The sequence below is a fragment of the Amblyomma americanum genome, chromosome 9 (genome assembly GCF_052857255.1).
Source record: "Amblyomma americanum isolate KBUSLIRL-KWMA chromosome 9, ASM5285725v1, whole genome shotgun sequence".
NCBI classification, from domain to species: domain Eukaryota; kingdom Metazoa; phylum Arthropoda; class Arachnida; order Ixodida; family Ixodidae; genus Amblyomma; species Amblyomma americanum.
Window position 1 is genome coordinate 148,003,284 of NC_135505.1, and position 24,527 is coordinate 148,027,810.

Below are 24,527 nucleotides of genomic sequence, written 5' to 3' on the forward strand. Positions count from 1 at the left end.
GGCGGACTGGAGAAAGACAAAGTGGTGCTAGCTGAAAACAGCTTATTGACAGCGCATGGGTCGTCAATACTTATCTGACAACATGGCGGCTGGTTTTCGAACTGCGAGAAGCTTACTTAATGAAGTCTGATCTTCTTTTGAGTTTAGTCAGTCATCAGATGCAGGGGGTATGAGATGGAGGCACACACATCTAAGTCAACCTAGCGTACAGATCCCACAAATGAAACAGAAAAGTAAGCCATCGTTTCTTTTTTTACATCTGCCCCCCCCCCCCCCCGTCATCATGACTTAATACTGTTCCTGCGTTTAGAATGCCCACTCCTTTTTAAATTCGTAGGAATCAAAGCGGCTAATGCCACTGCCCACAACAAAAAAAAAAACAAGCTTAGCCGTCATGGACAACGGGTTCGGATCTAGCCATGGTAGCTTGCGTGCTGCCCCAGAGGCGAAAGTAGAGGCGAGACCAGCGCGCGAACTCGAATTAAAAAAAAAAGACTAAATATTAATATTTGTTTCTTTCTGATGCGCTATATTCTTTGGTTATCACGTCGTTCGTAAGACATTCTGCCGATTTCTGGGCATAACTGAATTTAACAAGAGGGCGCAGGACTTCTCCATAAACAACTGAGGAGAAACCTTCTGCTTCTGAGATCGGTCACTTTTGAATATCACGCTCTGTAAGCCCCCTCATAATCAACACATTCTTTATCGTGTTCCTGTGTTAAAACTTCCCCAGCATATTCAACCAGAAAGAACGACACTATTATCATTATTAACTTCCGCCTGACTAACAAAGCCTTTCCGAAGATCCTTTGGAGACCTGTAACAGAAATAGGTACCAACGATCGAAACATACTCAGAGTGCTCCTATCCACGAAGTACACGTCAGTGAATGCCCACCACACTGAGAGGTCGTTTTGCATGAATGTAGTGCAAAAATTGTTTGACCATACGGCTTCAACCTCAGTCTAAAGCCACTCGATGCCCCAGGTATTCAGCGTGTATGGGCCAATACGCTTAACAGAAATAATATAAATCCCAATTGGCACTTCCTTTTTGGTCATGGACGATTGTATTGTGTCCGCGGCCATTTACAATGAGCGAGTCGATTTGTTATATTTTAGCATGGTTTGCAGCACGCAAACATAAAACGCACTGCAGCGAGGCATAGATGCGGTGTTTAACACAACCATGCGCATATGATATTTCCGCCGATATTCAGTGCCGTGTACACGCACTAACAAGAGCGACTTATGGTCTTACATGCCAGTTCGCCATTCCTCAGGTATTGCTGTCATTAACTACAAGTTTTCAGCAAGAGTTCGGTACCTTTAATAGATTCGCCTTCTAGAACGATTTCTACAGATTAATGCGGCCTTAGTGCGCCATTGCCATAACTTATTACTACCACCCGAGAGCAACAACGCAGTGCGATCTCATCACACCAATCAGTTAATATAAGTAAATTTTCAGGATATATGTAAAATGTCAAATACAGGTAAACAATTTAGGCGACTCGACAAAAAGCAAACGCAAGAAGCAGACTGACCCATAGCAGGAAGAATCAGGGCCCGAAAACAAAGATGAACTGGGAATATTGAGGTAGTGAATTTATATAAAGGAGTCAATAATAAAAGGTCAGCAGCTACTCCGGACTAGGATATCGGTAAAAAAGAGACATGTCATAGCTCCTGTAGCATCTGTTTTCTCGCGGTCTATGTTTCTGTGCGCTGTAGTCAAGAAAGCACAATTTACCAGCATGCCCGTTCAATCATTGGAGACCAAAAAGGAAACAGTCTTTCCAACCTGAAATATTCCGCGGCCTCCTGCCGCTAGAAAGGCCCGTCCTAACAGCCCACTCAGGTGTCACTGTGGTGAATTCATGAAGTCCCAGAGCCCTCGTATGATGTAATTTATTGGGTTAATTTTTTGGTGACAGTACTAATCTCGAGATCTCATGCATGGCTTTTGATCATAATTGTTTACATTGAGGTTTTTCTTTCCGTGCGTAGTCCGTGTTCTATATTCCTCATTTCCTAATACTTTCTTGCTTTCACTAAGATTCTGGCTTTTTATCTCTTCAGCGTTTATGTTTCGCTTAAGGCTGAGCTTAATAAAGATGTAGATCCCTCTTTGAACTTCAGTTCAGACTATACAAAACTCTTCCGTGGAAGGTTCTCAACAACTCTTACCGCGTAGACATAAGATGTACGCCAGTGATAAAAGTGCGAGAAGTGGGCCTGGTTGGTTGTTCGCAATGGTAGCAACGCGCCAAGGATTTTACGCACAAAACAGAAACCAAGAGACAACACAAAGATAGTGAACCATCAAGCCAGTGATGCATACAAGCGATGAATTATAAAGTCACGCGCAGATAACACTTGGTCAGATTTTATGTCAAGGCAAGGGTGCGGCTGGTTTGGATATTTTAGAGTGTCTGATAAAAAATAGGCACTTCTTTAATCTGAAATATGAGGCACAGAAGGACGTGACGGAAGAGCACGGATGATGTGAGGAGCCGTGCATACGTAAGCGCTTTTGAGGTCTGTGATTGTTAAAACTATGACCTGAGTTTAGCTCATGTCTAATATTGAGCATCAAGAAAAGGAAAAAGGCCGATAATAAATACCAAGGAAATATTGTCGCCCTGAGATTCATTACCTACTACGTCAGCTGTATTGCTCTCAACTCAAATACCCAACCGTGAAGTTGGCTGTGAGTTGAGGACGGTTTCATCGGCGTTAAAATTGCAAATAAAACCCCTCGCAGTAAATTAAGGTTTCACCATACTACTTTTCGTTGTTAGTGACGAGGTGACACTACCCAGAGATATTCATAAATTTTTCACGCAGCAGCAAAAACAACGGAAACCGCCACCTTGCTCTCGATATGAGTCGCCCTCGCTAACTACCCAAATTTCCCACTTATAATTCTCTGCGTCCTGTTTTGTGCAGAAAAAAAATTGCCACTTTCCGCAGGAACTCGGGTATTAAAATAAATTCGAAGATCCTTCCGCCTGAGGTCTCTAAACCCAAAACGTTTAACGTTAAAAAAAATAATAAACAGGGCTATTTGGACAAAGCAAATCGCTCCATCATGAACACACCATTTGACCGTCACACACAACCACTTTTTAGCAAACTAAACTTCCCATCTCAGACATGTACAGAGCCAAATTGCTAAGGCGTTATGAGACCGGTGTGAAAGGTAATAACAACATTTTACCTAACATCACGAACCTCAACCTTAAGACAAATATCTGTACTACCCGACATGCCGTAACCTGGGAAATTCAAAAATCAAGAACAAATTATTGACTTCAAATGCTGCGTCATCTCCTGCCCTCATACTTGAACAAATATAGGTAGTTTTTTGTGCGAGTATATAGACGTATTGCCACTGATTTTGTAAGCATTCACTTATACATATATTTTTAGTTCACAGTTCTCTTACAACTGATCAAAAAACTTTGTTGAATCTTGTTGTATGCGATGCTGCCATGTATTGAAAGGGCCGTGTGCCTAGTCAAGCCCATGCAGAGGGTTTTTGTCCACGGCCCTCAGCATTCTGTGATGCGGAAATAAAGATTTGATTTCATTCCAGTTGAAAGCAATGGTATACTCAAGTCATCGCGAGTCCCACATAAACCTCAAAAATCAGCAATGTGTAAGTTCCCATATATCACACGTTAAAGTTGTACTGGCAACTATGACATCAGCTATGACAGTCTCCTCCTGCGGACCCCTTGCCAACCTGACTACTTTCCTTGCTCTGCATTCCATATCCAAGATCGGACCCCAGGAAACAGTCGCCAAAGTTTTCTCAATGATAAAGTGAGCATCATATACCTTTAACCCGTAATAATATTGCTGTGCCTTCGCACCATCCAAACGAGCGGTATGAGATTAGTGACAGTCATGCCACCTACAAATCTGAGGGTTCACAGCAGTTTATGTTGATACGCTGGATGCTTTTCAGATATTTTAATAGTTGTTCCGTTAGTTTTCACAGAGGGCGAGCTCAAAATCCGCTTTACTTGTAATTTTCAATCCTCAACTTATCCTGCTCTGCCAGCATAAAATGGGCAAATGGGCACTAATCTAATTTTTCATTTCTACAAAAAAAAATTTCACTGTCCTGCGCACAGTAAAGCTTCTTTTTCTTATTCATTACAGTGAAATACCTAGAAGATTTCTTCATATCATATATAATAAATCGCTGCCGTCGTCCACACTTGTCGTATAGAAGCGCACGAAAAATGTCCCCTAGTACGAATGTGACAGTGCCCTTTTCACAGATTACACACCAATCAATTTACTATCTAATCTGTAGAAATTTGCTGAATATTCCGAACATACAGAAAGACATGTACCTAACAACATGTTCAAAAAAATGTTCTTTGCTTCTTCAGGGGGGCACTGGCTCTTCCTATCGAAATTTATCTTTTTTTATGCTGTAGCACAAGGCGTTTGACCACTTCAGCTACTGGGTTCATTTGGAAACGTACAATCCTCATGAGAGGCGCAGCTCGCTTCTTTAGATAGCTTTTTGCGTACTTGTGTTTGGTCATTAGCCTTACTTTGATAATTAGTTTGGTCATACTAGTGTTTGGGTATTGTGTTTCGTCATCGGCCGCTAATGCGTACCTCTGGAGCCTTGCACTGCCCACAATGCACATCTTTCGCAAAGACGTGACTCATCGCAGTTCCCTCCTTTACAAAAAAATTTGGAAAACTGCAATCGCTTGTTTTCTTGGCTGAGATATCATATCTATGGTCACACACAGGAACACTGAAAAATCGATATCAGTTACATGCTGCAGCCCTCCCTCACTTGCCCCGCAGTCCAATACTGAAGTACATTTGGCACCAAACTTCTCTAAAGCACTCTAGCGGCATATTTCCTTGCAAATAAAGCATCAACTTGAGGCTGCTTTTGGGTCTAAATGCAATGTTTGAACGAAATTGGAGCCACAGAGCCTTGGAAGGTAGTCACCAACCTGTTACCTGTAAGCCTAAGAAGAGTAGTGATGTGGGCTGCTGGGCGGAATATTTCAAACTGCGTAATAGAGCAAAAAAAAAAAGAAAACAGGCCATGCAGGGGACACGTATATGCACACACAAGTAACAACCGAGTGCTTTTGAACCTACGAGCTCAACCTTACTGCACGAGAAAAAAACAGCACCACCACTTAAAATGACAGCAAAAAACAAATGACCTACAAGAGTCAAGAATAGAACAATTAGTGGGTCTCCGGATTCACATAATGGGGTGACAAAGCGTTAGCATTATCGGCCGTTTGTTTCTTGCGGACGTCACACGTGAATGCTTGGAATGAAATTAATTGCAAAGAGGACTTGTAATGCAAATTAAAGGTACGGCGCAAGTCTCAAACGACTTAACTTCACAAATTAATTGATGTTGTGAAAAAAAATTTCTAAAAATCTTAGTCGGCATTGGAACCCATGACTTGTTTTGTCAGTTAGAACCACTGCCGACTAGGACACGCATTAAAGAAATGCAGGCCACGTAGGCACGTTGACTCGGCTGAGGTACAAGAGGTGGTGAGATGCGGGCTGTCGGCTTAATTTGATGCTTAGTAATATGGTAACTATTGGAGTGCACTGGCGACATGATAGTGAGATACTAATTAGAGTAACTTTATGTGCGTCAACTACTGTGTGAAAGTGCGTGTTGTGTGTTGTGTTATGTTTTATGGCACATAGGCAGCTAAGGTCATCATGCGGCAAGCTCGAGGTATAAGAGAAATTTTCAAGATAATTTTACAGAAATGAGAAAAATCGTCGGTGGTGTAAAGTGCACAGTGTTAAAGAGTCCAAAGGCAAGAATCAATAAACTGTGTTATGATATTATGATAAATGTGTGAGTGCGAACAATGAACATTGTGTGTGCAGAGAAACTGCTGAAAGGAGCCATTTACAATATCGCGTCCTTAAAAGTGGAGCTCGAGTGCACCCCTCTAATTTTTTTTACGTTTTTATTGTGAACATGGCAACTGCAGCGGTGCCGACACGTGTTTTAACCGCATCTACTAATGTCCAGCCGCCGCTCCAAAATAAAATCCTCTATTTCAGTCCTTAGAAAATTACATCAAATAAGGCACCATAAAATAGGTTAATGTTCTTGCACATCTTTTAAACGCTAACTCCAGTCTAGCCGGTTATGCTACAAAAACAACGTGAAATAGGAGATTATTGCTACGTTTTCTGGCCCTTGAATGACACTTTTCATAAACGCACTCTAATCAGCCCAGCACGTTTTGTACACTACTTCCTTAATCGCAGTTTTCTGAAAAGGATGACAGAGTAGTGGCTGGCACAAGCTGCATTCTCCTCTTGTTATCGAAGTACAACACGTGGCCTATTTTGACATAAATCGCTTTAAACTAGCGACAGTGATCGACTTAGCTGACACGCATTAGTTCGGCAGGGTACCCTAAAGCGAACCGATCTCACTTTCGACGCCCTCAAAGGGCGGATAGAGCCATGGTTTTAGAGCTTAGGAATAATTTGGATAACGGATATCCGGCCGTTTGAACGGTTCACCAATGAACGACGAAGTCCTGCTTGGTTATCTAATGTAACTTAAATATTTATAACAGTAAAGCACGCCGGAAAAAATGCACATCCGGAAAACATGACGGGGATAACGGGTTGATGACAGCTGTACTCACAGCTGATCGACCGGCATACATTAATACTGGGTTGGTTTATCTTGGCCGAAGCAGAGCTTGGAAACACGTTAGCCGGAGACGTGTCCCTCTATAGGTGAGGCCGCAATGTCTGCACGACCAAACCTGTCATCGATATGTCTCATGCTCTTGACTCTGAACCTACTAGCAACACTGGGAACAAGTAATTTCTATCCAGAGTTACGAAGTGACCTACAAGTATATCAAGATACAAGCCGTGTAAGTGCTTTTTTGTTTTTTTTCCTAAAATTGCTCACACGTATGGCCCGTTACTCATGCACCACGTAAAATCATAAGCGAATTCAAAGAGGGCACTTTGGCGGGCTGGATGGTGCATGGTGTTAAGTGTTGGAAATAGCGCTAATGACAAGGACGTGACAAGACTACACATGTTGCATCAGTTCCTGTGTGGTTTTGTCACGTGTCTGTATTCAGCGCTGTCTCCCTCATTTAACGCAGTAAATGAAGTTAGTGAATTCGGCGTCGGGTGTTTCTCCAGCGAAAGCTCAATTGTTTGCTGCCTTTAAACTCTTACTTTACTGTTACTGAAAACAACAGCAACAACAGTCTTCAAATTTTTTATGCAGGCTACTCGAAAGCCAGGAATGTAAAGGCACAGGTGGTGCAGAAACTGCGGCATTGAAACATGTAAAATGACGCGAGATAGATGATTTGTATAACTTTTTTGTTTATTTTTATTTATGACTACATGCACGGCTGTAGGAAACACTAGGCAAAGAAATCCGGCTAATAAACCTCAGTGAGTAGTTCAATGAGAGTAGTGCAGACCCGTAGTAGCCTTTCCGGCGCTGCGTCCCTCTCGCCTCTGGAAAATCACCGCTGACTACGGGTTAACCGCAGTGGTGGCGGCTGGGTTAAAAAGGCAGGTGCCCTTGTCTGGGTGGCCGGGGCTGGCCAAGGCTCGCTGCTGGAGCGTCGTTTGCAGCGGAAGAACCGAGTGCGGTCACCGAATCAGGTCACCGAGTGTGGTGGTCGGGTGAGGTAACTTAAAAGGACGAGCTAGTTTTCGCAAGTGAATGCATGCTTAACTGGAGGCTCTTTTCCACGCGCTCTGGTGATGGACCTGTGCGTGGGAGGATGGTCGTCCTTAAGCGCTTATGTCAACCACAATGAGTGGGGCTTAGCAGTGGTCACTTGAAGGTTGCCCCCCCCCCCTTTTTTTTTCTTTGATGTGAGCATCAGTTTGTCCTTGCATTGACTCAAGCCGCCGGACACGTGTCGGGAAACGTCAAATTGGACGTTAGAAACCATGCAGCTCGCTTTGCTGCCTGTTTTACACCCTTTAGACAACCTCCATCTCACCATATTGTCTCTCATTTTTGCTCCACTCTTTTCTTGAACAGACCCGGTGTATGCATTGCAAACAGTTAAACCGAGTGTCACTTAGCAGGGAAAAGGAGTAAAGAGAGCCTTGTTTTTTTTTATACATCCCGCACTTGAGTTCGCCCTCAAGACGAGAGAATACGCGAGGTTTACAAGGTGCATTATTATGCATTAATACACTTGACGGGCAATATGGCGTCTTATGTGCTACATTGAATGAACTAAACAAGCCTGCACTTGTGACCTCCAGAAGACGTAGCAAAAATCAAGCGCCTCAGATGCTCAGATAGACTGCACAGCAAATAGTCCTTTCCCTGCGGATAAGGCATGCAACTAATTTTAGTCACAGACGTGCTGGATGTTAACCTTTTCTCTGTGGTCAACTGTGTCTTTTCAGTGTTACCCCAACGTAGGAGAATGGTACCTCATGTACAGAAACTACTATGCCGACCCACTCTTCGGTGGAACGGCCAAGTGTGTCAAGTATAACAGATATGGGGAATACGAATATTTCAGCACACCGGCTGTCTTGACTTTCGGACAAGAAGGCTATCTGTAAGAATATTTCAAACATCTTTCTTTGTTCACTGTCACCTCTGTATATAAGTTTAAAGTTGCTGCCTTCTTTAATGCAATCTCCCGCGTCGCTTAAACGGAGAGAATTCTGGCCTTCGATTGTGCCCGAAAAAAACGAGAAAATTACAGAATATATTCTGATAACAATGGAGGATTGCTCATTATAGTTTTTCAAAATTCATTTACAGTACAAACTGAAGGCGTGGAATATTTGATTAAAAATTCGTTTGAGAGAATTTACTGAAATGAGCCGATATATTAGGACCTCTAACTGCGTATCAGTGCGTCTTTAATATAAAATGACATCACAATATCGCAAAAGGTGTTGATTAGGCCGTTGAGACTAAAAAATAGATTTTTTGTGGTAGCGTAACGTGAGCAGAATATCACAGGTCTGCTTTACGGAGTATATGATGTTCCACTATGTGGAGCGAGTATATGCGGTGACGTATGACCAGTGACTCTTCTACCACAGTTTGCGTAGTCGACACTGTCGCCGCCATTCACGTAACGATGACGTAACGAAAGCTACTACCTCGATCGACACAAGAGGGACGTAAGCTTGGACAGTGCAATGGCATTGGTAGTTCTCACTTGCCTTAACAGTGGCCCCATGGAAATGTTCGCTGCCGCTTTTCTCTCGATTTTCGTGCGAAAGCACTACTTCACGAGGCCTAACCGGCTCACCGAATTTGTGTGAAGTTTGACTTTGAAGTTGACCTTGGTGAAACCTAGCCTAGCTACAGCTCATGGAGAAATAAAACAAATATTACCGCGAATGGATTTCGAGCCCAGCTTCACTGGCCACCGCTCGAGAGCACTATGCTGTCGCCGCAGCCGTTCATGCCCCGTGTAAAACTGCAACACACTCGCGCTGGGCATCGCACATCGTCGTCTTCATCAACTTTTATCTGCGGCGCGAACAAATAAGATAAGCTTAACCGCGATCAGAGCTTAACCTCACCCCAATATCGTTGGAAAACCGCCGCGGTGGCTCAATGGTTATGGAAATCGGCTGGTGACCTGAAGTACGCGGGTTCCATCCTGGCCTCAGCGGTCGAATTTCCATGGAGGCGAAATTCTACAGGCCTGTGTACTGTGCGATGTCAGTGCACGTCAAAGAACCCCAGGTGGTCGAAATTTCTGGAGTCCTTCACTACGGCGTCCCTCATAACCTAACTCGCTTTGGGACGTTAAACCTCCCTAAGCCATATTAATCGTTGCAGACATGCCGACGACCTAGCAAAGCAAAACTATGAGACAACCAGGCTAAGCACATGCTTTCGCACGTCTGCAACGTTTAGCTACATTAAAATCGTAGCAATTTTTAAAAGCATGCAACGCTTTTAGCTCCCGTTCTCGGCAAAGTCAGGCGAATACGGAAGTGCACCGGAGGAAGAATATGCCGCCAAACCTGAAGTGAATTTCGTGAAACTCCTTCCCCTCACTAACAGCATGCACCGCGAGCAGTAGTTAGCATTCGCAGCAAATATCTGGTTGCTGGAGGCAACAAGCAGCACTGCATGTGCTACAAGAATTCTGAATTTTACGGCAGAATTGTATCGCTGTGCCCTGTGGCGTGACGTGGCTTATCCTGGACTAGACCCATTTCAAGAATATGCGACTGGTGCCATCTGTTCCCCGCCCTCCAGCGATACATTAGTGGTGCGGTTGAGGCTCTTGTTCTTATTTGTTTATCATGCCTCAATTTACAGTTTGTTAAGAGTCTTCTAGAGAAAGCTATGCCAGTAGTGGAAGCAATTTCATGTTTGCGTCCATCCTAGGCGGTGAGAGAGACAGAGTTTTTGTATGCTAACTCTATTGCGCGTCTCGCACCCTTAGCATTGGCCCTTGTCGTAACCATGGTACTAAAAGCTTAAAATAAAAAGGCGCGAATATACCACTGAGCAAAATGTATAATCACTCCCCTACTATAGAAGACAGTGAAATGTTTCGAGATGTTTTCGGAATTCGAAGACTTGACTATGTACAAATGGTTTCAACAGATACATACGCAACGATTTCCTCGTGAATTGAACTCTTTCTTGGCAGGGCGATGCTGCGCGGCAAGATTTCTTTGATTTGTGGCCTGAGCACTAAAGAGTTTTTCGACATTTAAATGCTGCGAAGAACAGTCGTCATGTTTTATCTTGTAAAATAAGTGACGATAAGTTCACTTAAGCTTTTCTAGGCTTCTCCTTTTATTCATTAATCCAACGGAACCCACATTAAGAAAATCTTGTCATTTAAATCTAATCTTCTCGTCACCAGCTTTACATGTAAAGATTCCAGGTACACTGAGAACCAAATGCGCTGGCGGAAAAGTGTTTGTTTAAAAATGCACAAATGCAAATAAATTATCGGTTCAATTACTACGAATTAATAAGGTTCTATTTAACATCCAAAATAGTACGGTATAGATTGAATGACTCGGCTTCAATGAGTGATGCAGTGGCCTCGGGTCTCACAAATAACAAGAATACGCAACCTGATTGGCACTTGAGCTGCCTTAGTTCTTTCTGAGTGCGTACAATCCTCGCAAGCTTCTGCTGCTTGTTGCAGGACATAATAGCCAGACATAAAACATTTTTACCTTTCAGGACAGGGAGAATAACGCTGACATCGTCGCCATGCTACGTAGGAAAGAACAGAAAGACATTTAATCCCAATGGCGGTAAGTAAATCAACACAAATGCGATACGGAACGCTTGAGATGGGCTGACCACGAGAATTGAGCCTCGTACTTCCCCCTAGCAAAATTGTGGACTCCTTTTGCAGCGAGAGCTACCAGTCGAGCATTTCGCGATGGCCGGGAGAGGCCAGTTGTGCCCATGCGCCGTTACCATGGCAACCGGAAAGGAGCAGCAGGTGCGGCGCGCGCTTTGTCGCCGCCTCGCCGCACGCCGCTCTATCACCTGAACCGCGCGACGCATGCGCAGGATTGCGTATAAAAGGCGGAGATGTGGTGGGCGTCTGTATCACAATGTTTGACATGCATGCAGAGGAGGGGAGTCCAACAGCTGCTAAACGGCGGTATAGACAACAGAAGATTAACTCTTCCGATCCTGAGGTTGCCGCCTGGAACTTGGCTACTCAACAAAGAGAGAATGAGCGTCAGAAGGCGAAGAGAGCAGCAGAGACGCCCAAACAGAGAGATGCTAGACTGCCGAGCGTAATAGACGGCGCACAGCCGCCGAGAGGGAGCCTATATGTCTCGCATTGCTAAACACACAGCGACCACTAAAAACTCAGCCAGGGAAAGGTACCTCTCGCTACGTAAATCTCGGCATAGCTAAGCTAAGCCACTGCCATTTCTTCGGATCAGTGAAACGATGTGTTTGTTTTTTGTTTTTGTTTTTTTGGGGGGGGAAGGGAAAGAAAGACATTGAGTCGAGGAAACGCGCTCCCTTACAGCATCTTTGAATGACGTCGGACAAAACCCATGCAGAAACATTCGGCTCTCAGGCACGCTCATGTCAGTCATTCCTTAAAATAGCTATGGAGAATGAGACCGAAGACACTACATACCAAACGTTCGTTTTCTCTTATGCAAGTCCGAAAATAACGGCTATGCCCAACCTGGCTGGCGGAAATACATGAGTTGAAAACCCGCAATAAAACCGGGACGATTTTTATTAAAGCGATGAACGAACGAGGAAGGGTGTCAAGCAGAGAGACACGATCTTGCAAATGCTATTCATCACCTGTTTTCAGTAGGTGTTCTGAGGCCTGGATTGGGAACAGTTGGGGATAACAGTTACTGGAGAATACCTAAGTAATTTGCGATTCGATGTTGACATTGCCTTCCTGAGTCATTCGGGAGATGATGCAAAGCATGATCAATGAGTTAGGCAGAGCAGAACGGTGGGTCTAAATATTAACAAGCAGAAAACCAAAGTAATGTTCGACAGTCTCGCAAGAAAACTGCAGTTCACAATTGGTAGCGAGGTGCTGGAAGGGGTAAAGATCTACTTAGGGCAGGCAGTGACCGCTGGTCCGTATCATAAGATGGAAATATCTAGAAGGATAAGAATGGGGTGGAGCGCATACGGCAGGTTCTTTCAGATCATGAATGGCAGTTTACCAATATCCCTCAAGAGAAAATTATACAACAGCCGTATCTGACCGGTACTGATCTACGGGGCAGAAACGTGGAGGCTAACGAAAAGGGTTCAACTTAAGTTAAGGACTACGCAGCGAGCTATGGAATGTAAAATGGTAGGTGTAACGTTAAGAGGCATGACGAGGACAAAGTGAGTGAGGGAACAGACGCGGGTTAATGACATCATAGTCGAAATCATGAGGAAGAAATGGGCTTGGGCAGGGCATGTACTGCGAAGGCAAGATAACCGCTGGTCCTTAAAGGTAACGGAGACGATTCCAAGAGAAGGCAAGCGTAGCAGGGAGCGGCAGAAAGTTAAGTGTGCGGATGAGATTAAGAGGTTTGCGGGAAAATGGTGGCCGCAGCTGGCAAGGAAACATGGGAGAGGTCTTTACCCTGCAATGGGAATAGTGAGACTTATGATGATGATGACGAACGAACATCCGTTCTGCCAGGAGACAGGAAAAGCCGTCCACGGCCCCAGCCACGTTGAAACACACAGCTTCAATTCTTCAGCAGTACGACAGTTCTGAAATATTAGGGATGCCGTAATTTGTTCGCCGAGAGCTTCGCACGCACCTTGCCGTCCAGTGCGCGTGTGCGGAGTGCGTGGCGTGACGGCAGTGGAAGCTGTTTTACAGACACTGGTTGCCAGTTTTAGTAATGCAGCCCTGTGACGCCTATTCAAACACGTTTATGCGAAGCTATGATGAAAGTTAAAAGCAATGCTTTACTGCACGAGTGATTTCTGCCTACAAATACTAAAAACATGAGATAACGCCGCCAATCTATGTTGCTCTTCGCGTAGCTGGGATTAGTAAATTGTTTTTAGTGCTTGAAATATTTACCAGTAGAGTAGGGACGGATCAATGCGGACATGGAAACAGACACAGACGAGGAGACACCAACACGCTGACTTCTACGTACCATTTTATTCCGAAGAGTGGCAAATAATCTCTTCGCAGCTTTGAGTCAAATCAAATGGCTAATTCTGAGAAAAACTTTGTAAGGTGAAAAATTTTCTAAATTTTTCTTCTCGTCTTGGGACCTGCTGACAACCCAAGTTCTTGCTCTGTGCGTTCATTGCGCGAACCTCGCTACATTTCTTATAAAGAGGGAGCCAAATCATTTTGTTTATTCATGCCGGTCACTTAGGTGTTTTGCACAGTTTCAAAGCACATGTATGGTCAAGTAGCATAAAAATTTCATAAAAACATTATAGCATTGCACAAACTGGAAGCAATGCGTTAATGGCAGCCCATACATTGTTTTTTGATTATTTACGGAATTAAAAACAACAGAATATCTAATCAACCTCTAAATGTGTGCGCATGTACAAGAAGTCATCACTGCCAGGAAATCTGTCAAGCGCGCTGGTAGCTGCACGCGACACCATTATTCACACAGAGACCTTCCTTCGTCTGACAAGATGACGACACTGCACGAGGAAGGTAGCGAGGTCGAACGAGTGGGCCAAGGTTACGGCGGAAGGGGGGCGGGGGCTTGTATAATGACTCTCCTAATGAATTCAGCGCAGAGCAAAAATTTAGAAACACCACCACCTTTTTTCCACCTTCAAAGCGCTTAATGGCAACATTATGCTCTCTTCCAGATGCTGAGACGCAGGAATCTTTCCACACCATCTACATAAGCTGTGATTCTTGCTTTATAGCTCGTCATCCGTATGCGGCCAATGGTGAGTTTAGATAAGTTTATATTATCAACAAAGGTTTACTGATGCCCCATACACTACAAATAATTCAGAGAGATTCCTTGCTATGATGTGCAGGGTGCGCACAGCTATTTTGCCTTCTTAAAATAAATTATCGAATGTTCATTCCTGTGTAGCAGCGGTGTCGTTTTATTCCCTGTCTAAGCACCACTACCAAAAACGCAAGCCGTGTCTCTGTGAGAGCCAAATCTTTTGAAAGAGGTGGACATGGATTAAAAAGACACACGTGGATTGCGTGATTCCTTTGCTCTGTTTGCCATTTGATGCCAAAGCTGATTGCTACAAACATCAACCTTGAGGCACAGTTAACTCCTGCACCACTTGACGATTATCAGACTAATCAATCCATACCCGCAATGCAGTTTTGGTAATTATGTGGCCAATTTTAAGCGAAATCAAAGAAGTATTAACAAGTTAATTTTGTTTTCTGTAAAAACCTCAATTCAACACGCAGCAAACTTTTTCGTATTTGAGTCAACACGCGACTAAGAGCCAGAACCATTCTTCTAGTATCCAGGGACATGAACATGTAGTAACCAAAAGATTTTTCCAGAAAGAGCAGAACTTTTTGTCGTTTTGAGCTGTCCCTTGTAATAGCTACAGAAGAACCGAGAATTAATGCAGAAAAATGTTTAACCAAGGGTTTGATGGTATATCGTCTGCCGAGGAGCGAACATTTTCAAAAGGGTAAACATACACATTGAGCGAAAGAGTGTGTTTTTTTTTTTTGCTCAATGTTCGCGGGTGTATGTTTGCTCTTTCGCCGGACAACTTGTTTCTTTGTCACTCAGAAGTGCGAAAGGTTTTCGCGCTTTTTGGGTAGCATTGTGTTGTTTTTGTTTTTTTTTGTATTTTACTCGGTAGAAACTGAATGCAGCATAAGGATTTCTCAACAATCTAGCGCAATAGCTCATGCCCCTTGTTGAAGTGGCCACATTCTAGATTTGAGTGCCTCCCTGCTTGCATGTATGGGTTGGTAAGGTTTCCATCCTTCTCTTTGTTCCTTTCACTGCGCAGGCTACGGATGCTCGTACTGGCGTCGCTCTGACGTAGCTCTTGAGCCGGACGACTGCTGCGAGTTCATCTACGACGAGAACTGCGGAACGGCGCCCAAGTACAAGATGTACGACCGCTCGTGTACCTGGGCAGAGCCCCCGAACGCAACTGCGACCAAGTCAAAGTCAAAGTCAGAGCCGCAGGGCGCCTGGTTGTCAGACGAAGGGTATTAGTCGACCGCCCTTGTACGCGCATACCAGCGGGGCTCCAATATGTACGCTTTCTTGCATAAATAATTCAAACGCCTCCTACTTCGCTCTTCATGACGGTTGTGCAACCTCCCCTCAATGTCACCTCACGGAGAGCGCAGCTCTGGTGCAGCACGGTACTACACCTTCGCAGACACGCGCTACGTCCTATCAATGCACTGCTTTAATGCGAAAGCATTACAAGTCCCATTCGGCCGCGAACCTGGCGGGTACACGAAAGTGGCGATACAAACTTCATGACGACGCAACGCCAGCCAATAGATAGTCAAAGATAATTTAGGGCAGCCAATAGATGATAGATAGTTATTAAATGTACTTAACAAGACATGAACGACAGTTAGATACAAATACTAATAAGTAAGCACTCAATAAAGTTAATGCTAGTTAACTAATGTAAAATTAACCTTGACAAAAAATTTGTATGTGCTAATAGTTAGTCCAAAATCTACGTATTAGTTAATAAGCACTAATTAGCCCTTGGTGTGCTTAAGTAGTCCTAAAAAACTCGGGAAATTTATTCACATTAACCGCATCTAAGGACTTTAAGTGCGTCCTGTTATTTCTTTTTGGTCAGCCATTCAGGCTTAAAAAGTTGTCTCTAGGCATAAGGCGTGCTTAAGCTCGCCTCTGGTTCTTTAGCATGCTGTTAATAAGTTGCTAAACTAAATAGTGGACTCCAGACAACAACACACGTATCCCACGCGAAGAGAAAAAGAAGTGGTCGACACCCTTACCACGAAAATACGGGCGGTTGCTGACAAGCGACCAATTCTGCAAAAAATGCAAAACTTTAAAAAAAGGAATGTATTCTCCTCTCGCCGTTTCTTCAAGCTTGCCCCTTTGTGTTGAACCATTTTTCTTTCCCTGAGCAGTGGTCCACACCTTTACCACACGCGTGGCCATATTGTTCAAGCGTTCTCGAGCGCTAGCTCTACGCGAAGGCTCCCAGGAATGACGAAGCAGTTTTTTAGTCTGAAAAGTCTACACGGCTAACGCGGATGACGGAAAATTGAAAATTTGGTTTTTGGAGAAAGGAAATGGCGCAGTATCTGTCTCACATATATCAGCGGACACCCGAACTGCGCTCTAAGGGAAGGAATAAAGGAGGGACTGAAAGAAGCAAGGAAGAAAGAGGTGCCGTAGTGGAGGTCTCCGGAGGAATTGCGACAACCTGGCGATCTTCAACGTGTACTGACATCGCACAGCACACGGGCGTCTTAGCGTTTCGCCTCCATCGAAACGCTGCCGCCGCGGTCGGAGTGACGGCGGCACATGTGCTTTATCCGCTGCCGCTCCCATGTTGTAAAGAGAAAAAATGTGAAGGAACTGGGCGCAAGCGCCGCAGCTATGTATTGAAGGGAAAGAAATAATGCGAGAAAGGGCAAAGAAACGATAATCAAAACCGTGAGTGATATCGTGCACTCTTGGCGAAGAAACGGCGACGAATGTCACGACCCTTCTAATGACCAGCGGCATAGCAGGAACCCACGGGGTTTGATGCAAACGCCCTGCTTCTCGACGCGGGCGCCACCATCCAGCTGGGAGTGGGATCCTCTGTGGACCACGTTTCACCACGCGAGAGTGTCAGATGGTTTATGGTTTATGGGGGGTTAACGTCCCAAAGCGACTCAGGCTATGAGCAATGCCGCAGTGAAGGTGTCACAGATCTCCGCGGAGAACACTCGGGCCGAAAAAATGGACTAGGCGACAGGTGTACCCACAGAGACGCATATTTAATACACCCACGTGACACAAACGCTAGCACACAAAACTAACACAAAACACAAAGACTATAAATACACACGACCCGGGCACACTGCTACTAGCGTCTACTACTAGTGTTCTACTATTAGCGGTTGGCGTTCGTGCTCACGGTTGGTTCGGTGCGGATGCGATGTTGCATGGGTCCAGTAGCCGGCATCGAGATGGCGTTCGACGAGCTCAGGCTGGCGTCGCTGGCGGCGTCGTTGGCTGCTTCGTATAAGCTCCCGGTCCAAGCGCCCGTGGAGGTGATGCCGGTGTTGTTGGCGTTGGGGGCACCACCCGGATGGGTGGCAACGGCGCTGGAGACACCCCTGGCCCTAGTAGGTGGTAGCTTCCTCAGTTAACTCCCCGGAACGGGCTCAGGAACGGCAGGAAGTCCACGATGCAAACCCGTAGAACGCGAGCTCACCGGAGCAGTAGCCGGCGTCGCTCTCTTCCAGCCGATGCGTCCCTGACCCGCCGGAGCCTCCAGTTCTCTGCTGTCCCCCCCCCCCCCGTACCTCGCTCTCACTCGCCCTTTTATAGCCTTCGCGTTAGTACACGTAAGCCTTGTCGTCGTCTTCTTCTTCTTCTGCTCTTCTCCACCAATCATCTCTCTCCCCCTCACCGAATGCTTCTTCTTCTTCTTTGTTCTTCGGTTAATCCACGTCGTCTTCTTCGCACCTCTTTCCTTCATAATTTTATTTTAGACTCCTTATTATATGTGACACAAGGGCTCCGGAAATTTTGACCACCTGGGGTTCTTTAACGTGCGCTGACATCGCACAGTACACGGGCCTCTAGAATTTTGCCTCCATCGAAATTCAAAAGCCGCGGCCGGGATCGAACCCGTGTCTTTCGGGTCAGCAGCCGAGCGCCATAAACACTGAGCCACCGCATCTGCAAGAGTGAGTACATGGATCGTCCAGGCATCTAAACGAAGGCTTCGAAGACCAGGGAGAGAAGAGGGGCCTCGAAAGAAGACATCCGAAACCTCTCTAGAACAGTAATTCTTGTCCTGCTATTTTCAGTCTCCGTACACTAGCTTTCGCGGGTTCGATCCCGGCCGTGGCGTTCAAATTTCGATGGAGGCGAAATTCTGGAGGACCGTGTACTGTGCGATGTCAGTGCACGTTAAGGAACCCCAGGTGGTCGAAATTTCCGGAGCCCTTCACTGCGGCGACCCTCATGGGCTCAGTCGCTTTGGGCCGTTAAACCCCCATAAACAGTAAACCAGCATGGTTGCGGCTTCGCGACCATGTACTAAACAAAATGGAGTGAAGCGTGTCGTTTCCTGGACCGCAGTATTATGGGCAAATGTGACGAAAAGAAGTATGGTGTCGCAGTTCCGGTAGTGCGCGTCAACATACATGGAAATCATGTCGGCGATCGTCTTGTTAAGCCGTTCGGTGAGGCCGTTCGTTGGAGGGTGGTAAGCGGTTGTTCTGCGGTGACTGGTGCCGCTTAGGCGCATAACCTCCTGAGTAAGGGCCGAGGTGAGCGCTGTTCCCCTGCCAGTGAAAACGATGATAGTGCACCGTGACGAAGCACAATGTTTTGAATGAAAAAGTTCTCAATGTTTTCAGCGGTACCGTGTGGAAGAGGTTTAATCTCACAAGATTGGATGAGGTAGTCGGTGGGGACCCCAATGTAGCGGTTACCCAGCGAGGACTCCAGAAATGGGCCGAGTATGTCCATGCCGACTTGATAGAAGGGGACCTGAAGCGGATCAATAGGCTGCAGTAGGCTGGCTGGCATAGTCGGCGGCGTTTTGCAACGCTGGCACTCGCGGCAAGTTCTTACGTAACGCCTCACAACTGCAGCAACCGTGGGCCAGTAATACCTTTGCCGTATTCGTGCCAAAGTTCGGCCAAAACCCAAGGTGACCAGAAGATGGGTCAGCATGGCACGCCTGCAGGATTTCGTCGCGAAGAGGCGTAGCTTCTGTCGGGCTATATTTTTCCTTACACGGGACGCCGTCGCGTAAACAGAACGACGACAGTCCGCGCGAGCTGATTCGCGGGAGAGACTGAGCGCTTCCTTCTAGATACTCAATGAGGGGCCGTAGTTCACTGTCGTCTCTTTGGTGTTGAATGAGAACGGACGTGGAGATGGCGCCAAGAAAAACAGAATCGTCGTCGGGGTCAGCTCGGGGGTCCTCGACAGGAGCACGAGACAAACAGTCGGCATCACTGTGCTTCCTACCAGACCTATCGACGATGGTGACATCAAATTTCTGAAGTCGAAGGCGCCAGCGTGCACGCCAGTCCGATGGATCTTTGAGGTTCGCCAGCCAACACAGCGAGTGGTGATCACTGACGACCCTGAAAGGGCGTCCATATAAGTACGGGCGAAATTTGGTCACTGTCCACACAACGGCCAGGCATTCTTTTTCGGTGGTGGTAAAGTTGGCCTCAGATCGTGGCAAGGTGCGGCTCGCGTATGCGATTACGCGTTCGAGACCATCCTGCCACTGCACAAAGACCGCACTGAGGCTGATGTCGTTGGCATCTGTGTGCAGTTCAGTGTCGGCTGACTCGTCGAAGTGTCCAATGACTCGTCGAAGTGTCCAAGGGTGGGCGTACTTTGGAGACAAGTTCGGAATTCTTCAAAGGCCTGCTGTTGTTCCAGGCCCCAGAAGAACGGTTCAGAATCTTTCGTGAGTCGGGTGAGGGGCTCAGCGATCTGGGAGCAGTTCTGCACAAAACGCCAATAATAGGCGCAGAGACCGAGAAAGCGGCGCACACTTCGCTTGTCGGTGGCCACAGGAAAAGCAGCCGTCGCAGCTGTTTTATCGGGGTATGGGCTAACCCCTTTAGCGCTCACGATGTGGCCCAGAAACTTCAACTCTTCGAAAGCGAAGTGACACTTTTCGGGCTTCAGGGAAACACCGGCCGATCGAATTGCCTCGAACAAAGCGCGCAGGCGTCTCAGGTGCTGTTCGAACGTTTCGGAGAAGATGACAACGTCATACAAGTACATAAGACCGGACTGCCATTTCAGATCGGCAAGAACGGTGTCTATCATCCGCTGGAAGGTTGCAGGAGCCGAGCACAGGCCGAAACGGAGCACCCGGAATTTGTACAGACTGTCCAGGGTAATAAAGTCGGTCTTTTCCCGGTCGCGTTCATCCACCTCGATTTGCGAATAGCCACTGCGTAAATCCAGCGATGAGAAGTGCGTGGCGTGGCGCAGCCGGTCCAGGGAGTCATCAATGCGCGGCAGAGGATAAACATCCTTTTTTTGTGACTTTGTTAAAACGTCTGTAATCAACGCAGAACCGTAGGGTTCCATCTTTCTTTGCTACTAGAACAACATGCCAACCCACAGGCTCGTTGACGGCTGTATCACGTCTTTCTGGAGCATTTCTTGAACTTGGCGGCGAATGGCATCACGCTCCTTCGTGGAGGTCCGATAACGCGGGTGACATAACGGCCACTGGTTGGCGTCAACTATAATTCGTTGCTTTCTGAGTGGTCTCTGCATAGCCTTGGTCCAGACAAAGCAGTCGCAGAAAGACTGGATAACGCTTTCCAGGCAGCGTTTCTAATTAGACGGGAGATTAGAGTTCACGTCAGATTTTATGGAAGTGGTCGGTGCCTCCACTGGTGCCGGGGCTTCGGACAAAGCGTGCTGTCCCGCGAATTCGCTGAGTTCTTCGAAATACGCAATAGCTGTTCTGCCAGACAAACCGTGAGGTCCACAGCCAAAATTGGTCACCAAGACTCCGGTTCAGCCATTGTTCAGTTTAACAATTCTGCGAGCAACACAGACTTGCCGACCAAGCAGCAACGACATGTTGGTTTGAGCGATGCCATGAGTTCCGGTGATATTATCACAATCTATGGTAACAAACTTGCTGGTTCTTGACGGGATCAATTCGTGGTCGTCACAGACACGTAACTTAGTCCTGCGTGGCTCGGGATCGCCGTCAACAGGGGGTTGAGTGGAAAATGACACGACCAGCTCCTCAAGGTTGATGACGGCGCCGTACTCCCGAAGGAAATCTAAACCGAGCATGAGGTCTTTGGAACACTCGGGCAGCAGAGCAAAGCAACCAGGGAAAGTAGCACCACGGATCTGTATTCGTGACGTGCAGACGCCAATTTGGCGTAACCACATGGCCGCCGGCAGTGCGGATCTGCGGTCCAGACCAAGGGGTCAGAACCTTTCTGAGGGCCGTGGCTAACCGACTGCTCATTAAAGAAAAATCAGCGCCGGTATCCACAAGTGCGGTCACATCGTGGTTATCAACGGTTACTGGGATTTCAGCAGACACCAGTCGGTCACAGCACGTCGTTGTCGTAGAGGTCGTCGTCGGTCGGATCGTAGCAGGGAATCGTCGATTTCAGCAGAAACCAGTCGGTCACAGAGTGTCGTTGTCGTTGAGGTCGTGAGGTCAAGTAGTCGTCGGTCGGATCGTATCCGCCGATCGTCGGGTGGAGGCCCTTGACCTATATCAGAGACCCGAGTATGTTAAAAAATGACGAGGTCGTAATTTTTTTTTTAAAATAAATAAGCTAAATATCACCGAATTTCATGTTTGCTGAGCTTTATATCCTTTGCAGGACTCAGCCTTTCCGCGTGGACAGCGTCACGCTAGTGTATAAGAATACAGCACCTACACACTACTTCATATAAATACATTGTTTATTTTGCCCGCCGTGGTGGCTCAGTGGTTTTGGTGCTCAGCGGCTGACCCAATAAGAAACGCGGGTTGGATACCGGCTGCGGCGGTCGCGTTTCGATGGAGACAAAATGCTGGAGGGCGGTGTACGGTGCGATGTAAATGCCCGTCAAAGAACACTCGAAATTATCCGGAGCCTTGCACCACGGCGTACTTCATGGTCTGAGCCGCTTTGGGACTTTATATCACCACAGACCATAAACAAAACATTATTTATCTCATCATGTTCAACCAATGATACCAGAAAAGCCATTTTGAGCCAGAAAAAGATTTCCAGTTCTCGTTCGGTATGTTACTAGTAAGTTATTAAAAGAAAATGCACCGACGTAAGGCATTAAAACGAATTCACCCAAATGAAAAAAAAAACGGGGGAACAAGTGTAAGTCTCGATCCTCCGAGAATATACCAACGGTTGCCGACACACGACAAATTCCACGAGAAACAAAAAAGCAAACTTGTAATCATGGCACAACGAAAGTATTTCCCTGACCACCTGCTCAAGCATGTCTCTTTGTGTTGAATCATTCTCATTTGGTGACGTTAGATGGCTAAGCACTGTGCCGGCGTGTTCTTTTGGTTTAGACAGCTCTGCATGGTTCTCTTCCTTGCATACGTAAATAAAAGTCAGTAACATACAAACGGCCAAACAAAAATTCGTTGTTGTACTGTTGTTAAGAAGAAAAAATTTGCGGTTGTAGACACGAGCTCGCAGGTGCTGCGGGAAGCTTCGAAAATGACATTACGGCAAGGCAGGAGAGTTTCCTCCTTTTGAATATCTCCACTTTTAAAGACCACTAGTCGTTCTGTCACCTCTGAGGGCCTTGTTTTGCCTTCAAAGCCTGGTCTGCCGTTTAAACTTGATTTAAAAATAGTAGGAAGAAAATTGCATAAATGAATATATTCACTCCTAGTTTTTGTTTAGATTATTTGCTTAATGTAATTTTAGCTTCATGCCGGTTAAGCGGCTAACGTTGGCTTGAACAGTATACAACTTTTTTGCATTATTCCTGGTCACTGAAGCGATCAAATTGAAACCTATCATGACCGTTGCGATACGTTTCTACATGGTCCCTGCCAAGTTTTAAAACTAACCATTAAAGCACTGTAATGTTGTTCAGGAATAAATTTATGATTTCTTAAAATTTTCATTAGGAGCATCGTTTAACTTACCGTTGAAGGTACTGCAACGAAATCAGTCCAAGATATTTCCCCTGGTGCGGGCTTTTTATTTGAACAAAGATAGCAATAATTGCTCTCGTCGTTACACCAAAATAAAATTTTTATTACTAGTGCTTCAAGTTACTCGATTTCTACAAAGCAAACCTGTTGCAAACAAGTGGTTTTAAACAAAATACAGCAGTTTCTGCTCTGTACACGCAGCAGGCATGCAGTAAAATCTGACGAATAACTCGAGGTGAATGGCGCTTTGGGTGCGGTGAAAATGTTCCATGAATACAGAAAAATATTGTTTTCAGAATTTGCCTTCCATATCCTGCTTGCGAAATCAGACTCCGTTGTGTCGGATGTCCTAAACTAGAGCTTGATAAGACAATGATTCGTGAGAATTGTGAACCATTTTATGATTATTTTTTTCCTTTTTCTTTTTCTTTGTTGATTTATTTATTTTCAAGAAATGAGGCGATTTGGGTAAAAGCCGCAAAGAAGTGTCTTATCCGCCCTCAAACCCCTTCGAATTAGCAGGAACTGAGACGAACTTTTGTTCACTTGTGAGGTTAATTTTATCGCATCTTATCAGCAACGAAAGAAACCAAGAGTCATTGAAACTAATATCATCTTGCCTTCTTTCTGCTACACATTCTAACTCACTCCCTGCTCATGTCTGCTGAATAGCATGTGAGTTAGATGAAACATAAGAACATAACCTGCCTAGTTTTCGTCATATAACATGTTAATTATTTCAAACATAAAACATCTTTGAGCTGTACGCAATTTAGACCAACAGAAATGGTTTGAAAACATCTCACGCCTTCTTTATTTCCTCTACTGGAACTTAATTACACAAATCGAGTACTTCATGTACAAAATGCAAATTATAAATTTCATGCCAAAAAAAGGCATAAACTCGCATCATTCTCATCACCACTCCTCCAGCAGAATGCTTTATATGAATGTGAAGGTGGCTTCACTTATCTATTTTTTTTAAATCTCTTTTGTGTGGGCACTAACAAATCAAGAGAAAAGAAATGCCAATCATGAAGCCGTGCACTGACGCAGGCCACTGTTTTGCGAATGCAAAAAGACATCATATGCGTTCGCTGACATAAACTAAAATGCATGTCATACTCATCGGTCTCGTGCCTTTAGGAGACACCACAGTAAACAGAAGTGAGCTCACACAAGTAAAT

At 45.6% G+C, this 24,527-nt stretch overlaps 2 protein-coding genes across 2 annotated transcripts in view; one reads left to right on the top strand and one right to left on the bottom strand.

Moving 5' to 3' along the window:
- The window catches only part of LOC144104830 (uncharacterized), a 135,552-nt gene that overhangs the window by 59,070 nt on the left and 51,955 nt on the right, over window positions 1-24,527 (bottom strand). The gene's annotated exons all lie outside the window — the stretch shown is intronic.
- On the top strand, window positions 6,800-15,695 carry LOC144105135 (uncharacterized). Its single transcript, XM_077638307.1, has 5 exons — window positions 6,800-6,931; window positions 8,454-8,611; window positions 11,233-11,306; window positions 14,347-14,430; window positions 15,484-15,695. The coding sequence occupies exons 1-5, from the start codon at window positions 6,800-6,802 to the stop codon at window positions 15,693-15,695; spliced, it is 660 nt and encodes a 219-aa protein (XP_077494433.1).

Bases quoted from the DNA above. Each gene is read 5' to 3' on its own strand.
- LOC144105135 (XM_077638307.1), top strand. From the start codon at position 6,800: ATGTCTGCACGACCAAACCTGTCATCGATATGTCTCATGCTCTTGACT. The intron at 6,932-8,453 runs GTAAGTGCTTTT...GTGTCTTTTCAG, and splicing joins TATATCAAGATACAAGCCGT to TGTTACCCCAACGTAGGAGA. The intron at 14,431-15,483 runs GTGAGTTTAGAT...TTCACTGCGCAG, and splicing joins TCATCCGTATGCGGCCAATG to GCTACGGATGCTCGTACTGG.